At 39.2% G+C, this 18,382-nt stretch overlaps 1 protein-coding gene across 2 annotated transcripts in view; it reads left to right on the top strand.

Moving 5' to 3' along the window:
* csmd2 (CUB and Sushi multiple domains 2) overlaps window positions 1-18,382 on the top strand; it is a 1,704,811-nt gene that overhangs the window by 1,293,344 nt on the left and 393,085 nt on the right. For both annotated transcript variants that reach the window (XM_043717868.1, XM_043717867.1), the window contains 2 exons: window positions 631-769; window positions 12,275-12,462. In XM_043717868.1, the coding sequence (XP_043573803.1) occupies window positions 631-769; window positions 12,275-12,462 (327 nt within the window). The remainder of the gene's footprint in view (window positions 1-630; window positions 770-12,274; window positions 12,463-18,382) is intronic.

Here is an 18,382-nt window from a genome sequence, read left to right as displayed (position 1 = left end):
AAAGCCCCTCCCCCAAGTCCCTCCTCCCTACCTTTTATCTTAGCCTGCTGGACACACTTTCCTCATTCCTGAAGAAGGGCTTATGCCCGAAACGTCGATTCTCCTGTTCCTTGGATGCTGCCTGACCTGCTGCGCTTTTCCAGCAACACATTTTCAGCTCTGATCTCCAGCATCTGCAGCCCTCACTTTATCTCACAGATCATTCCCCTACCCTATTATCTTATATTTACTCATAACTAATGCACCAACCTACACATTGCTGAACACTATGGACAAATTAGCCCTTGGCCAATTCACCTAACCTGCACATCTTTGGACTATGAGAGGAAACCAGAGCACCCAGAGGAAACCCACACAGACACAGGGAGAATGTGCAAACTACACACGGACAGGTGCCTGAAGCTGGAATCGAACCTGGGTCCCACCTGCATAATCGCTGATTTAGATTATACCAGCTTAGAATAAATGCAGACAACAGCTTACTCCAGTTTCTGTGCTCTAGATACAGCTTACTGTGTATTAAAATTCAAGCTACATCTCAAAAATAAGTGATAGAATCTAGAATTCTAAGTGAACCACCTGAATGTGAGTTCCCAAGCTGAATGCCATTCTGTATTTGTTTCCTCACAGCACCTTGTGGAGGTCACCTTACTGCTCCAACTGGCATGATATTATCTCCAGGATGGCCAGGATTTTACAAGGATTCCCTGAACTGTGTGTGGGTGATTGAAGCTCAACCAGGATATCCCATAAAAATAACATTTGACAGGTATTTTTGAACATTTTGCATGTAACCATGTTTGAATGCATTCAGTATAATATGGGTTATGGTAGAATGGTAGTTAATAATCCAAGTAATGTGATTTCAACTCAATATCAAAATGTAGATTTTTAATTTAGTTTCAAAGATCTGGAATGTAAGCAGATGATACCAAGAAAACGTAGTGGTGAAGTTATGCAAATGTTATAAACATCCAAATAGGTGGCTAATGACCTTTGAGGGGAAAAATTGTTATATTTACATGCAGTGCGAACAATGTGCAATCCAGTTTGATTGACTCTTAACTGTAGTGGCCAAACAAGTCAACACAATCTCTGTGGCCAATGAAGATTGAACAATAACTGCCAACCTTGCCATCTATGTTCACATCCTGAAAATCACTTTTTGAAATTTAAAATCTTCAATCTTTACTTAAATTGACACTGCTTTTGTAATCAGAATAACATCCATAAAGTTATGATACAGGCCTGGATTTGCAGATTCAGGACACTTCACAGAACTGCAACCAAACCTAACGGGAAGTGAACCAGAAGTTGAGATTTTTATTTTGATATGGTTAGTTCCTCACAGAATAGATTCTCTCTGGGTGTGGAGGCCACTGGCTCCAGAGGCAGGCTGGATAGACGGCTTGTCTTGGTGCGTTGTCGGTATAATGACATTTAATAACAGAAAATGCAATTAACCCAAAGAAACCACTAATCATCTTTGTTTACACCACTTGATACCCCCTATACTTGCCATGTTCCATTAATGCTGACTCATATCATCATGTGCCCTGTACCCATCCAGCCTCAAACTAGCAGTGACCATTAACACTTCCATAGATCATGCCACAGTCTTTATCAAGGTGATGTACACCTGTTCTACTGCAAATTGCACCTTCAGGTCTGTGCAGGGTTCCCAAAAACGTGTTAAAAATACCTTCATACTAAAGCAGTTCCCGATTTCCTGATTTGCCATCAAGGATAAATTATGTATTGCCAGTGGGTTATCCACTGAAGATTTGTCCATACAGAACTCCAGCCTGGATGCAGAGGGGGTAATACAGCAGCAGCCATATGGCAACTCAAGTGACAATTGACCAGATAGGACTACTGAAGATACATAGGTGGAGTCCTCCAATATACCTCAGCAAAGGTCTTGTGTATCAAGATGATGTTCTGCATTTTGAAAAATTTGATGTTACAAATGGGAGAAGCTTTAAACAGAAAGGACAAAGTCACATCTAAAGATAAAAGTTTGCATGGATTGGCTGACTTGGTGGACTGTGGTGAAGACATCAAGACAATGTTACAGTGAGATGTGCATCAGGGAAATTTGAGAATCACGAATACCAACATTGAGGCATTCAAGAGGTGATTGGATGATTATCTGGACAATACTGGTTTGCAGGAAAATTGGGTAAAGGCAAAAGATTGGCACAAGATAACAGCCAGTGTAGGCATGAAGGGCCAAATAGCCTCCTTCTGTGTCCTATCTTAATATTATGTGTTACAGTCTCCTTGCAGGAACATATCAGGTCGTTGATCTAATTTTGACACTGCAGCCATATGTATATATATTAGGGCCATGCCACAGATATTCAGGTTCTCTGCTTTATTGCATCATGCCATTTGCATCTCACAAGCCAGCCTCCTATTTCAAACTTGAAGGAAAAAGACTTTCCCTCTGAACCCTAACTGCCAGGAGGAACATTTCCATGGAGGCAACAGAAAATCCTGGAACAACTCTTGTACTGCCTCCTCCATTTCCTGATCTCCTCAGTTGCAAGGAGTTTCTGTTAGTTTCCTCCAGGAGTTCTGGCTTTAGAACTGTTATTGTCTGCTTTTGAGCAATATTGTCAGCCGAGCCCAATCCAATACGTTTTCTGCACCTTTGCTCACGTCAACTAACTGGCTGGCTCTAATTGCTGGCTGCCAATTTGAATAACCTCAAAAATATCATAGGTGCTGTGCTGCCTAGTGTATGCCCTGATGTCAGAGATTTACCTCTGCCACTAAAATCCAGTTCATACTTTTATAACAGCTTTTCCTATCTTTAACCCTTTCCTTGTTTCCTGGTTAATTGGTAGGTGAAAAGAAGGAGATAGTTTCTCGATTACTGACAAGATGAAAGTTTATCGGTTGTAGACAGAAATGTGGTTTACAGTTAGGTCTGCCATGACCTCATTGAATGGTGGTGTAGGCTCAAAGGGCTGAACAACCAATTGCTTCTTGTATGTTTGTATGTATCTGAGAGATGAGGTTGATTTACCTTCCCTATATTTATAATGGAAATATTTCATTAGTAGTGCTCCACTCGTCCTGTCATTCGTACAAATAATTAAATCAGAAAATCTTGAAACATACTACCATGGCAACACCATCCTTTAAAATCAAACATCTATCAGTACAAGCGTCATTATTCAATTGCATAACGTATGTGAACGCCTGAAAATTAATGCATGGAATTTTAAGTGGTTCGACTTGTGAATACATTACCAACTCCATGAGAAGAAAATGTATTTTTTTCCCCACTAAAAGCAGTTTTTAAATAGCTATTAAATAAAAGCTTCATCACTTTTAATATGTACCCCAGACAAGCTGTCGCTTGAATTTTAACATTATAGCAGCCAATTATCTCAACATTTTCTTGTTGAAAACTGCTCTGCTCTTTATGACCTCTCATTCTGACTCAATAGTACATCTTCACAAACGGTTTCAACACCACTATGTTCTCATCAATTTACATTAATACAGACTCTTGCAAGTATTTACTGAAAATCTACAAGATAAAATTCTTGTATAGGTCAAGGAGTCTATTGAAGCCTATTTTGCAAGCATTTCTTATGGAAGTGTCAATGTTAGCAACCACAATTGCCCATTACAATCATCTACAAATGTACATTGTGAAGCTGCAATGTTAGACATCAGGACTTTAATGATTGATTATCCGTCATGTAAGTCAGTGATATTGCATTATCTTTCTCTCCACAATCACACAAAATGCTTCCTGAGACAAAAAAAAATACATTTCCTCTGTAACAGAAATTTTCACTGTCAAATCTAATGTTTTAAATAAGATTAAATTGGCAGCTATCAGATTTCATAAAATTATGCTTACTTTTGTCCATTGATTTATAGTTAGTGTGTTCCAGTTATTTCATTTGTTTGAATTTAAAGTTCTTACACATACTGGGCTTGAGAGTTACAATCCTGTTCACTTTGTATTTCTGTTAACTGAGCACAGCTTGAGTCGTCTGATAACTTGTCACCTTTTAAAGCTGTATTAGCAGCTTTCCATGAACTGAATTATTTGAATATTTTTATTAACTTCCAAAATATTTGTTTCTCAAATTTAACAGAAGCAAGGTAAGAAGACAAATTTTAAAGTATTTTTTGGACAGAAATGCATGTGGGTGGGAGATTTGGAGGGATAGGGAGAAAAACACGAGCTGCTTGGCAAATCTCAGCCAAGTTTTTGAGCATTAAGATGAAGGAGCATTGTTATATTCATCTTAATTTGAGCATTTTAAAGTTAAACTTTGAAGTTAATAGAAAGGCGACAAAACCTTTTTTATGATAGAAAGTCCCATGCCCTCTTCATTCATCTTCACTGTCAGTTTCTCTTTATTTCCTCTGAAATCTGTAATACAGGGGGTTAACAATTATTATCCTATTTTTTAAAGCACATAAAGTAGTGTCAGAGATCGTGTACCTCGAATGTGACAGGGGTGGTTTGGGTATAATTCCTTAACAATGAGCCTTGTTGTAATAGCACCCTCTTGTGTCTATTACTATATACATATGTACCAGAATAAACCAGTTTAATTTGGGGTGATTCTCCATATGTTGCATGGTGCTTTAGTCAGTCCTTGTAAGGATATCACATTTGATGACGGGGTAGGAATATAGATGTGGCTAGCCAAACTAATATTGGCTTGAGTGCAGTGCTGGAAAAGCACAGCAGGTCAGGCAGCATCTGAGGAGCAGTAGAATCGACATTTCAGGCAGAAACCCTTCATTAGGAAGGGCTTATGCCCGAAACGTCGATTCTCCCGCTCCTCAGATGCTGCCTGACCTGCTGAGCTTTTCCAACACTATACTCTGGACTCTGAGCTCCAGCATCTGCAGTCCTCACTTTCTCCTAATCTTGTTTTGCACAAGTTTGCTGTAAAGCCAGTCGAGGAGTGAGTTTTTTTTGTGCTGAGAAATAGTTTTTAAAATTCAATCGTCCAAGAAAGGCTGTTTGTGCATGTGGATGGATTGACCTTTAAAGATAGGTGCATCAACAGTTATTACTGGGCGACTGGAAGAGACATTTGGTGCACATGTGCTAATATAAGGTCATGCTCATAATATCCTGATAATCTGGCTGTTAATCAATCAGTGGGTGAAAGGAAAAGGAAAATATTCCTGACCAAATGCTGGCCCATAAATGTATGCGATATTCAAGTATTCAGTTGCCTCTCTTGAACAAAGAGACAAGTCATGTCAGGCATTGCATGTTCTTTGTCTTATTATCTGGTTATCTTTGGCTCTTTGTCTGGTTATCAACTGGGAGACTTAGCTTGCTGCCACCTATCCACCTTTCGATGCTGAAGGGCTTTTAAGGGCCTTTCTAATAGGGCGACCAACAGTTTTTCATCTGTTTTTGTGAGACTTTTGAGGCCAAGAATGCAATCTGAAAACCTCTTCCATGCCCACATGTCTGAGAACACCCCCTTTTCAATAATTGCAAAGAAGCTACATGGAGCTAATAATGTTTGAGGGAAATAACAATCACTGCAAATAGTTGTCGAATGGCATTAGATTGATGAATGGCCAGTTGAGATCCATACAATAAGAAGATCTTGGATGTCCAGTTAAAATTCACAGGCCAGCATAATCCAAGTACCATGCCCAGAAGTCATGAACAGAGAGATTATTTTAGTAACAAAATATATCTTGTTAAAATTCAGCTTGCTTTAAAACTGGACTTGTGGATCGAAAATGGCTGCTATCAAACAGAGAGTGGGCAAGTTAGCTGCTTGTGAAAATTTCCAGCAATTACTTGGAGTGGCACAGTGGCTCAGTGGTTCGCACTGCTGCCTCTCAGGGCCAGGGACTGAGTGACAGTCTGTCTGGAATTTGCATGTCCTCCCTGTGACTGTGTGGGTTTCTGATAGGTGCTATGGCTTCCTCCCACACTCCAAGGATACACAGATTAGGTGGAATAGCCATGCTAAATTACCCATACTGTCCGGGGATATTCAGGCCAGATCGATGAACCATGGTAAATGCGAGGTTATGAGGATTTGGGTTGGGTGGTGGGTGGCTAGGTTTGAGTGGGATGCTTTTGCAGGGTCAGTACAGACTTGATAGGCCAAATGGCCTTGTTCCAAATGCCCACTCCTCTACTGGATGTTGTGATTCTGTGAATTCTATGTCTGATAAAAAACAAACTTTTAAAAAATTAATTCCCTGGGTGTGGGCATCGCTGGCTCGGTCAGCATTTATTGTCCATCCCTCGTTACTGTTGAGAAGGTTGTGATGAGCTGCATATTCAAACTACTGGAGTCCATTTTCTGTAGCTAGGCACACGATGCTGTTAGGAAGGGAGTTTCAGGATTTTGACCTCTTGACAATGAAGGAACAGTGATACATTTCCAAGTGAGGATAGTGAGTGGTTTGGAAGGGAACTGCAGGTGGTGATGTTCCCAGCTTACACAAATTGATCTGTGGCACTTTCAACTGCAGTCTATCTATTCGTGAGCCGAGTGAATGAAGCAAGTTCAGAAAAATCATTGTGCAGCAATGCTGTATGGTAATCTTCCAATGAAGCTTTAAATTCTGCTTAGAAGCAATATTCACTGCAAGGTGGTGTGATCACCAAATTCCTTTGTGTGCTTAATGAAAGTGGCCACCCACAGCAAGGATGTAAGACCAATATATAATCAAAGGAATGCCAGATCAGTTTTCTGCAGACTGGTTCCAGAGATTTATGCTCTAAGGGAGAAAATAGAGCAAAAGCTGACAAAACTGAAGGAGGTCATTATGGCAAAAAAACTGAATAGGTGAATTGGTGTGTACCCATAGTGGTAGTACATAAGAACACAAGAACGAGGAGCAGGAGTAGGCCTTCGAGTCTGCTCTGCCATTCCATAAGATCATGGCTGATCTTTTTGTGGACTCAGATCCACTTACCCGGGATCTCACCGTATCCCTTAATTCCTTTACTGTTTAAAAAAAAAAGACGTAAGCTTTAAAAATGTTTACTGAAGTAGCGTCAGCTACTTCCAGGGATTAACAACACTCTGGGTGGTGAAGTACCTCCTCAATTCGGTCCTATATCTGCTCCCTCTAACCTTGAGGCGATGCCCTCTTGTCCTAGTTTTACCTGCCAGTGGAAACATCCTTTCTATTTCTATTTTACCTATTCCCTTCATAATTTTATATGTTTCTATAAGATTCTCCCTCAATCTTCTGAATTCCAATGAATATAATCCCAATCTACTCAGTCTCTCCTCATAAGCCAACCCCCACAACTCCGGAATCATCCTAGTGAACCTCCTCTACACCCGTTTCACTGCCACTGCATCCTTTCGCAAGTAAGGAGACCAAAACTGTACACACTTCTCCGGTGTGGCCTCAAAAGTACCAAAGATAAATGATAGTATAGCATGATGTGGGATTAAAGAAGTAACAGTAAATTAAGTATTAGTACATATTTCAAAATTTTCCAAATGTTGAGCATCTCTTTGCTGTTGTGAGAAGGTCAGATCTTTTTCAAAATTAGATCTGACAAGTGAATATCTGGAATTTGAATTGGATTATGTGTCAAATCTATATTTGACTATTAATCCTATTATTTCAGTTTCATGGACTGCCATTTAGTGTTTCCTCAACTGAGTGATTGTTTTCAAGGTGTAATGAACTGAAGTTTGCAAGGAATTCAGGAAGTAGCTTGTTACTTGGATGGCAGACTTATTTCAGCTCCAGCAGGGTGGCACATTGGTCAAGTAGTTAGCACTGCTGCCTTACAGCACCAGGGTCCCAGGTTCATTTCCAGCCTTGGGCGACTGTCTGTGTGGAGTTTGCACATTCTCCCCGTGTCTGCATGGGTTTCATCTGGGTGCTCCAGTTTCCTCCCACAGTCCAAAGATGTGCAGGTCAGGTGAATTGGCCATGTTAAGTTGCCCGTAGTATTAGATGCATTAGTCAGAGGGGAATGGGTCTGGATGGGTTACTCTTCAGAGGGTCAGTGTGGACTTGTTGGGCCGAAGGGCCTGTTTCCACACTGTAGGGAATCTAATCAACTAAGCTAACAAGGCAGATCCATGATAACAGCCTGAAGAACGTGCTCCAAAGTTTGCAACAACATGGAGTTTGAGCAAAGACTGTCAATTGTGAAATGTTTTAAAATACTGTGGAATATTTGGGCCACGGAATCAACAAACATTGGTTACATACTATCCCAGTGTCCGATTTGAGCAATAAGAAATGCACCCATAGCCTCAGAATATTTCTGATTTCAGATTAATATTATTATAGTATATTAATACCAAATTTGGTAACTATATTGTATCCATTGAATGAATCGTTGAAGAAGATCCTCAGTTTTATTCTGAAGAATTTTCAAATTTAATGACCATGAATGCTAAGGACATTCTAGAGTTCCAATCTATCATCTACTTTGAATGGAGAATCAGGCTGCACATTACTATTTGTGAAGAGTACAATGATTGAACAAATGCCTGATACAAACTGAAAGAATTGTCAGGTGTCGTTGAATCACAAACTGTCAACTGTTTTGTTTATTTGTCGTAACACACACCATGCCATTACCGGCAGCTGAATTGTTTCTTAGAAAACAGCCTACAATGAGGTTTTCATTGCTGGAAGTACATTTAGCAAAGTCAGTCAATGTATAACAATCCAGGCAGTAAGAACTGATAGGGGTAGGATGACAGAAAAGAAGCCTAAACCACAAGATTAGGTGTAAAATACATCATGAATGCTTGAATAAACTGCTAGGGAGAGTTGTAAAAAAAAATCATTGTCTTCACACATATTACGTCAAGATGTTTCATAGTGGAAAGGTTGAGCTTGTACTAACAAATGGCCTTTTACCTTGAATGGATCAAGAATCAGAATTTTTGGGAAGAACAAAATTAGTCGAATAAATTGGGGTACAATAGAGAATAGTTATTCAACAGGACATTGTGGGAAGTTAAGGAAGAAACTGTGAGGCCTCTAGCAGAAATACTTTTAACATCTGAAACCACAGGTGAGATGCCAGAGGACTAGAGGATGGCTAATGTCATGTCTTTATTTGTGAAAGACTGCAAGGACAAGCATGGGAACTATAGACCTGTCAGCCAGACATCGGTGGTGTGTACGTTGTTCGAGGTGATTCTAAAAGTTAAGATTTACATGCATTCGGAGAGGTAAGAACTGATTAGAGATAGTCAGCATAGTTTTGTGGGAGGGAAATCGTGTCTCACAAACATTATTGAGGTTTTTGAGGAAGTATCCGAAAAAAACTGATGAAGGCAGAAAGGTAGATGTTGTTTAAGATGTTTCCGCATGGTAGACTAATTAGTAAAGTTAGATCACATAGGATTTAGAATGAATTGGATACAAAATTGGCTTGACTGACAGAGACAAAGGGTGGTGATGGAGGGTTTTCTGGACTGGAGGCCTCTGACCAGCAGTGTTCCACATGGAGCTGTAGTGGGTTCACTTTTGTTTGTCATTTATATGAATGATTTGAATGATGATATGGAGGCACAGTCAGTAAGTTTGCAGATGACATCAAAATTGGTGGTATAGTGGACAGTGAAGAAGGTTATCTAAAATTACGAGGAGGTCTTTGATCAGTTGGGTCAATGAGCTGAGAGTGGCTAATGGAGTTTAATTTAGATAAATGTGAAGTGCTGCATTTTGGTAAGGCAAATCACGGCAGGACTTATATAGTTAATAGTAGCGTCCTGGGAAGTTTTGTCAAACAGAGAGACCTTCGGGTGCAAGTATATAGTTCCTTGAAAGTGGTGTCACAGGTAGGATGGTGAAAAAAAGGAATTTGGCATGGTGCCTTTATTGGTTAGAGCAGTGAGTACAGGAGTTGAGACATCATATCACAACAGTCCAAGGCATTAGGAAGGCCACATTTGAAGTACTGTGTACAATTTTAATTGCCCTGCTAAAGGTATGTGTTATTAAGCTGGAAAGGGTGCAGAAATGATTTACAAAGATGCTACCAAGACTGGAGAGTTTGAGTTATAAGGAGAGGCTGGATAAGGCCATAGATAAAGTAAATAGCCATGGTCATTTTTCCCAGGGTGAGGAAGCCTAAAACTAAAGGGCATAGATTTAAGGTAAGAAGGGAAAGATTTCAAAGGGACCTGAGTGGCAATGTTTTCATACAGAGGGTGATATGTGGAACAAGCTGCCAGAGCAAGTAATAGAGGTGAGTACAATTACAACATTTGGACAGGTACATGGATGGGAAATATTTAGAGGGAGAAGGGCCAAATGCAGACAAATGGCACTAGTTCAGTTCAGGAAACCAGTTCAATATGAATGAGTTGGCCCAAAGGGTTTGTTTCTAAGTTGTATGGCTCAAAATCAGACCTCATTACAGGAAATGTCTCCTCAGCCTCAGTCGAAAGTGAAAAACAGGGAAAATACCTCAGGTTGCACAATGTTTAAAGTTCAAACTTATCTATTAAGGAGTTGGCAGTGGGGTTAGCAGGGTATGGGGGAGGTGTAACAGCTTGTAAATAGTGTACATAGCCAATCAACATTTATTAGTTTAAAATTACTTGGTTTCTATCTTTCTTTTATCGATAACATACAGACCCCTTGCTTTAATGCAAGCCCTATCTTTCCTTTCCTGGCTTGCAATACATATTAACTTGATCAGCTGTCCCATCCTCTCCAACTTTTTTTTTTGTTGCCATCTGCTGTTATGTCTGGCCAGCTGTTTTTATTTTCGTGGATTATTGCTCATGTGCAATTTCAAATGTGAAGCTTCAGCTCTCTGCTATGTATCATCAACCCTTTCGAACAGGGAAATGCACACACTTCACAAAGTAATTACTGTCCAACACTTCTCAGAATTAAAACAAACATAAATCAGTAGAAACAAGACTTTTCTTTTCTTGAAAAAGCAGTATGTCTTAAGCTTATAATAAATTACAGAAGTCTCCTATCTTCTATTCCCACAACCAACAGTTCACTAAGATGTTAAACAGCAAAAATGCTTTTACTTTACTGAAGCTAATTTATATTAAACATCCATATAAATGTAAGTTTACATTCTATATGCAATCCACGTAATATGACATTATAAAATTTTGTTTGACTGGAAGAGCACACTCCTCACCAGCACATGACAGTATGTGTTGGAAGTCTACATTAAAATGGTGCTAGAAAAGCACAACAGGCAGGCAGCATCCGCGGAGCAGGAAAATCGATGTTTCGGGCAAAGGTCCTTCATTGGGACTGAAGGTATGTGGCCAAGAGAGAGTTGTCAGATGTTCTGGGAAACAAAAACATCCATGATCTTAATGCTCTTCGCTCTGCTTTCATGCAGGGTATTATATTATCATTCTTGCTAGTGGAGTGTGCTCAATAAGGATGAAAGTAAGGTTGAGAACACCATTTGATTGACCATGCACTCACTATACAGTGAATATGTCCTTGACCTCAATGGCCAAGTTCTGTTATTTCTTGATGCACACTGATTAGACAATAAAATGAAATTTGAGGAATATATCAGTGTTCTGTGCTAGCACAGCTATGAAATATTATTAGGAAAAGATTGCTACCTCACTTGAGTTTCTGACCATAGATGGGTTTTAAAAAAAGCACTTCCTGACCCTGTAAAGATGATTATTCACTGCCAGGAGCAACTTTATCCACCAGCTAATAGGGAGTCTCTAGAACTTTAAATATTGAAAAAAGCTCCTCAACTAGACCTCTTCAGTTTTAGCCAAGGAAAGGCAAACAATGATTCTACATTTTATGAAGAATCTAAAACAACTTCAAGGTTGCTGATTAAATGAAAGACATTAGGAGATAAAGATAATAACTATCTATTGAACATTAAACTTACTGTTTACCTGATTGGTTAGCTCAGTTAATTAACCCATGGATGGCTAGTTTGTGATGTGGCACTAACGGTGTGGGTTCAATTCCCATATTGGCTGAGGTCATCATGAAGAACTTGCATTCTCAACCTCTTCCCCCACCTGAGGAGTAGTGACCCTCAGGCTAAACCACAAGAGCAGCCCTATGGTCTGGTAAGACTTTGGTGACTTTATTTTTATAACTGTGGAAGTGTCGTCAAACATAACGTCATACAGCTATGAAATGTTTTTAAAATCATTAGTTTTGTTTATGTACTCACTCTGGAGAAAAATAGTACAAGTTCTGAAAGAAACATTGTTATTAGAACATTGGCAGTTTTGTGTGTACCATGTTCTAGTACTAACCTACGAATAATAATTGCTATCTCTCCTCTTCTCAGGTTTAAAACTGAAGTAAATTACGATACCTTGGAAGTCCGAGATGGAAAATCCTACTCCTCACCACTGTTAGGTCTCTATCATGGTACTCAAGTGCCTCAGTTTCTGATCAGTACCAGCAACTATCTTTACCTCCTGTTCTCTACTGACAAAAGCCACTCAGATGTTGGGTTCCAAATTCGGTTTGAAAGTAAGTTGCTTAGAATTTTGGCACACGACTTCAAATCCTAACTGGTGATGTCATTATGCCTTGCAAACTCTCTTCAATTTTCTTCAGTAACGATTGCTCATCAAATGAGTAGTCTTTACAGACCTAAATGATCAATCAACACTTTGCATTTACTGTGTGAACACTGCCTTAATCATGGAATGGAATTATAGAATGGTTACAACATCAGAAGAGGTCATTCGGCCCATCATGCTTATGCTGGCATGCTGAAGGAGTGACTCATCTGCCCCAGTCTCCCCCTTTTCTCTCCAAGGACTTGCCATGTTTCCTTATGAATTATCTCTTATGAATTGTCTCTGCAGAATGAGGCGTGGGTTGGGATATCTGATCGGCATGGACGGGTTGGACCGAAGGGTCTGTTTCCATACTGTACATCTCTATGACTCTATAAGATAGAAGCAGGGAGGTTGTTTCTACTGGCGGGTGAAACTAGAACTGGGGGACATAGCCTCAAAATAAGGGCAAGCAAATTTGGACTGAGTTGAGGAGGAACCTCTTCACCCAAAAGGTTTTGATTCTTGGAATTCCCTGCCCAGGTTACCTCTTTGAATGTTTGTAAGGCAAAGATAGATAGATTTTTGAACAGTAAAGGAAGTAAGGGTTATGGTGAATGGGTGGGTAAGTGTAGCTAAGGCCATGGAAAGATCAGCCATGATCCTACTGAATGGCGGAACAGGCTTGAGGGGCCAGATGGCCGCCTCCTGCTCCTAGTTCATATATTCTTATTTTTTCTTTAATGTCTTCATATTCTTCTGAAGTGTTGTGGCAACCCAGGATTTTATGCAGATTTAACATAACATTTTTGCTTTTGAACTCTGTGCCCCTATTTATAAAGCCAATGATGCCATATGGTGTATTTCTTACTCATTTGTTCTGCTCCCTTTTCAATGTCACACAATGTGCACTTAATAAATCCATGCCAACATTCCTTAATTAACCCATATTTTTAATAGTGATTATTTTTGTCTAGAATTAGCTTCCCTATCACTCTCGTTAAATTGATCGCCTGTTGTTGGCAGCTTATTGCTATACCCATTTTTGAAGAATGGGATAGTGTTTGCAATTTCCCAGTCCTCTGGCACCAGCTCTGAGTCTTAAGTCTAAGCACTCTCTCTTCCTTCAGTATCCTTGGATGCAACTGATTTGGTTGTGGTGTCTTATTAACTCTAGTACAGACAGCCTATCCAATAAGGAGAAAGTGAGGACTGCAGATGCTGGAGATCAGAGCTGAAAAAGCGCAGCAGATCAGGCAGCATCAAAGGAGCAGGAGAATCGACGTTTCGGGCTTATGCCCGAAACGTCGATTCTCCTGTTCCTTTGATGCTGTCTGACCTGCTGCGCTTTTCCAGCAACACATTTTTCAGCCTATCCAATAACATGACCGTATCAATTTTAAAGCCTGAATTTCTTCCTCTGTCACCAGGATCTGGACAGCATCTTCTATTTTGTAAAGAAAGATGCACTATTCACTTAATACTTGAGTCATACTCTTGCCCCCATCAGTAAATTCTCCTTTTAATCTCTTACTGGCCCATTCTTAACCTGAACAGTTTATTTTTAACTATGTCTATATATATAGAAGACGTCTGTGTTTACTTTTATGTTAACTTCCAGTCTCCACTCATGATTTCTCTTTATTTCTATTATTTACTTATTTGATACCCTAGAATGTTTTACTTTTTACCTCTTTCACAGAAAGAGTCTCCACAGCCACCTGATGAAGGAGCAGCACTCCGAAAGCTAGTGCTTCCAATTAAACCTGTTGGACGATAACCTAATGTTGTGTGATTTTTAACTTTGTACACTCCAGTCCAACACCGGCATCTCCAAATCATCGCTTACTATGATTTGAATGGGAGAGTTTTCTTGAAGAAACTCCAGTAGGTCTGGCAGCATCTATGAGGAGAAAAGAGTATTAACATTTCAAGTCCAGAACAGTTCTGAAGAAGGGTCACTGGAGTGAAAACTCTGTTCACTCATCACAGATGCTGCCAGACCTGCTGAATATTTCCAGGAATTTCTACTTCTATTTGTTTCAGAATTCCAGCATTGACAGTTCTTGCTTTATTATATTACATTTGGGAGAGTTTCTTGGTTGATGACCTTGCAAAAGACAATGCTGATCCATTATGATACTTTGCTCTTAAGATAGAACTGATATAATGGAAGTCAATGGCACAACCCTTGGAAAAAATATGGATGGGAGTGTATAGGCGGACAGGCAATGAAATGTTGACTGTGGGGGCAAAACAAGGGTTCCCCAGGTTTTTAAATGTAATTATATGTCTAGAAGCAATTTTCTTTTGCTATTTGAGCTAATGATGTGGGAAACACTGATACCCTGTGAAGGTGATATTAGTTTCTGCTTGCTGTTGTTATTAGATGACGACATGGGTCAATATAATTTTGGCATTGCATGCAGTCTCACCCATCTCAGCAGGGATGGTGGACTCTATTGCCTGAAGGACATTGGTGAGCCAATTAGTTTTTCACGTCAATTGAGCAACATTTGGGACCACGGATCTACAATGCTTTGGTCAAGTTACCCTCATAAAATATGTAATTTTCCAGTCTCCAGATTAGAGATATTTAAGACTGATGACCTCGAGATTACTACTCTAATATCATATGGAATATGATCTGTACCAGATTACCGGGTCATAGAACTCAACTTCACCAGTGACTTTCTCCAAATGAAACTGTTCCTGCTGAAAATGTTCATGTAAAACAGTAACCATTTTGTTTTATTTTGTAAGCAAGGTGAGCCATATAGTTGTACATGTAGCTGTTCTCTCTTTTTGTAGACTTTAAAGAGAGCTACCATAGGTCATAGTTTGCTTCATGGCTAATTGGCTTATGTCCATAGGTCACAACCCAATCAAAATGAGTTAACCAAGTCACTGGAAGCATAGATAAATCAATTTCACTTCTTGATTACTGTTTGGGCAAAGAAATACTTCTTTTAAAACAAAAACAAAAGAACTGCAAATGCTGGAAATCAGAAACGAAAACAAAGATTGCTGGAAAAACTCAGCACGTCTGGCAGCATCGGTTCTGAAGAAGCATCCCTGAACCTGAACTGTTAACTCTGATTTCTCTGCACAGATGCTGCCAGACCTGCTGAGAATTTCCAGAAAGTTTTGCTTTTGAAAGAGAGAGATTTGTATAATTGTCTAAAGACAGTTTTAAAATCACTACTACCGTGTCTAAAATCATAAGAGAACCGTAATACAAAAGTATTCATATTTACTGAAGAATCACATTGTTACTGTTATTTACTGCATCACATTGTTGTATACAGCCAGGTCCCATGTGATTACAAAGTGCTTGTGCAAGGTTTTAGAAAACAATGTCAAATGCATTCAAACTAATAAAGTTGAATCCCATGGAATAAAAGGGACAGTGACAGCAAGGATATGAAGTAACAGCAAGCAGAAAGTAGCAGCAGATAGTTGTTTTTCTGGTTGGAGAAAGATATACCTTCATTTCCCCAGGGGCTGGTACTAGGGCCACTGTTTTCACTGATCTATATTAATAATTTAGACTTTGGCGTATGGGGCAAAAATTTTCATATGACGCAAAATTGCATGCGTCCTGCATCTAAATGAGAATGAAGAAGTGAGAATTCATATCTTAATCATCCTTTCTGAGTGGGATATTTTCAGGGGTTAACATCCAGAATACAATGTTTGACAGAGCTAATGCAAAATTCCCTTCTAGATTTGAGATGGTCCGTTAGGTACATGATTAGCTTTTAGTTGGTTAAAATATCCTGAAGTTATCTTTTGTTGGCTGGACTTATAAGCTTTTATTTTCTGTCCTGCTGTTTCAAAGTAAATTGTCCTATTCTATTCTGTGATTAACAACCATCACATCAGTTAGCAACTATCCAGACCCTCCATTTCTGCATATGAACTTTGCTGTGAATATATCATCATTCTGTTGATGTTTTTCTTATAATGTGAATATTTTAACGATGGTACAGAAATTATTTATGACAGGGATGAAGCAGTATAATTAAGAGGATAGATTGGAGAAGATGAGGTTGAGGGAAGATCTGGTAAAGGTGTTACAAATCATGAAGAATCTGGGCTGGGTAATCTGGGGAATCCCCTGTCACCCACCTTGGTAACAAGCTTGAGAACCAAAGGTCACCAATTTAAAGTAAGAGGAAAAACAAGGTAAAGTGAGGAAACCTTTTATACACATTGAGTGAGAAGGACCTGTAAAGCAATGCTTGAGTATGGTGGAGACAGCTTCAAGTGGAGTTTTCAGAAGGGAATTGGAAATGCACCTGAGAGAGAAAGAAACTCAGTGGGCTATGTTGAATGGAGTCGGCGAGTTGGATTTGCAGTGTTGCTCTTGTAGAGATGTGTTGGGGGAGCACAGTGTACAGAATGTTCTCATTCTGTCTTAAAATCGTTTCATAAATCTGTGATTCCAGTCATCCGACCTGTGCAGTGTCTGCCAGTCTTCACAGTTCAAGCGCTATATGAAACATGCAGAAACTTGCCTGACTTGTTCTCTCTGCAGCTATCACCTTGAATACTTGATGTCGGTTGTCATCTTGTACTGTGTGTGACAAGGGGCATGTGTTTGGCCAGTGCTGAGTAACTTGTATTTGTCCTTTAGATGAACTGCCTCGCAAAAATAATAATAATGTGCAGTGCCAGGTTTCATAATCCCCGAACATCATAGTGTCACTAGCCATATCAGTCTATTCACCTCTCATGAATGTCAAAATTATGAAGGTTAAAATGAGCAACACTACTTAATTAAAAAATAAAATTAAAATGTATGAAATAGGCAACGACTACACAATATTGCCTGGAGTGAAGTAAGAGACTGATTTGTTTCCACTTTTGAAAAAATTCTTCGATCCAATAAGGATTTTGATAAACTGGAATATTATATTCTTTCTTGAATGCAAAAGTTTATGGAACAAAGTCCAAACTAGCAAATTTCATTGTCAACTTTCTAATTCATAGTCAAATTAGTGAATCATTCCCTATAGCTGTACAGATATTTTAATATAATGAAATCTCAGTTTTCACTATTAGTTTTATAAACCCGCACTGCATTTCAAAGAAATAGTACTGTTTTAGTATACAACAATAATGTAATCTCTCCTAACATTGCTCTGCAATTATATATTATCTTGCTGAAGGACAGCCCTGCATAGCTTAAAATGCTGCAACAAAAAATAATCACTGTTACATGTTGATAGGCTATGAATGTTGATTATTTCACTGCTGTTTATTACCTATTCACACTTTATGCCATCTTCTTAATTGAATCACATTTAAAAGCCAGATTGCATGATATCTATTTCAAACCCTATGACTGTGTGTACTTTAAGTTTGGTCACATGACATTTTTATTAAATTTAAATATAATGGAAGAAGATTATAATTTTCATGAGTGTGAATAGAACAAAAGATAGATCTGCGAGCTGATGATATCCATCTGGTCAACATTAAAAAATCTAATGTATTAATTTATGATATTCTGTTGGTGTTGAATTATTTTCAAGCAAAGATGGTGGGTAAAACTCCTAGGGGTTGACCTCGGTGGTGGGCAAGTTGTTGGAGGGAATCCTGAGGACAGATTGTACATGTATTTGGAAAGGCAAGGATTGATTCGGGATAGTCAACATGGTTTTGTGCGTGGGAAATCATGTCTCACAAACTTGATTGAGTTTTTCGAAGAAGTAACAACAAGGATTGATGCGGGCAGAGCAGTAGATGTGATCTATATGGACTTCAGTAAGGTGTTCAACAAAGTTCCCCATGGGAGACTGATTAGCAAGGTTAGATCTCATGGAATACAGGGAGAACTAGCCATTTGGATACAGAACTGGCTCAAAGGTAGAAGACAGAGG

This window comes from Chiloscyllium plagiosum, chromosome 27 (genome assembly GCF_004010195.1).
Source record: "Chiloscyllium plagiosum isolate BGI_BamShark_2017 chromosome 27, ASM401019v2, whole genome shotgun sequence".
In the NCBI taxonomy this organism is placed as follows: Eukaryota; Metazoa; Chordata; class Chondrichthyes; order Orectolobiformes; family Hemiscylliidae; genus Chiloscyllium; species Chiloscyllium plagiosum.
This window is presented reverse-complemented; position numbering and strand designations above follow the sequence as displayed.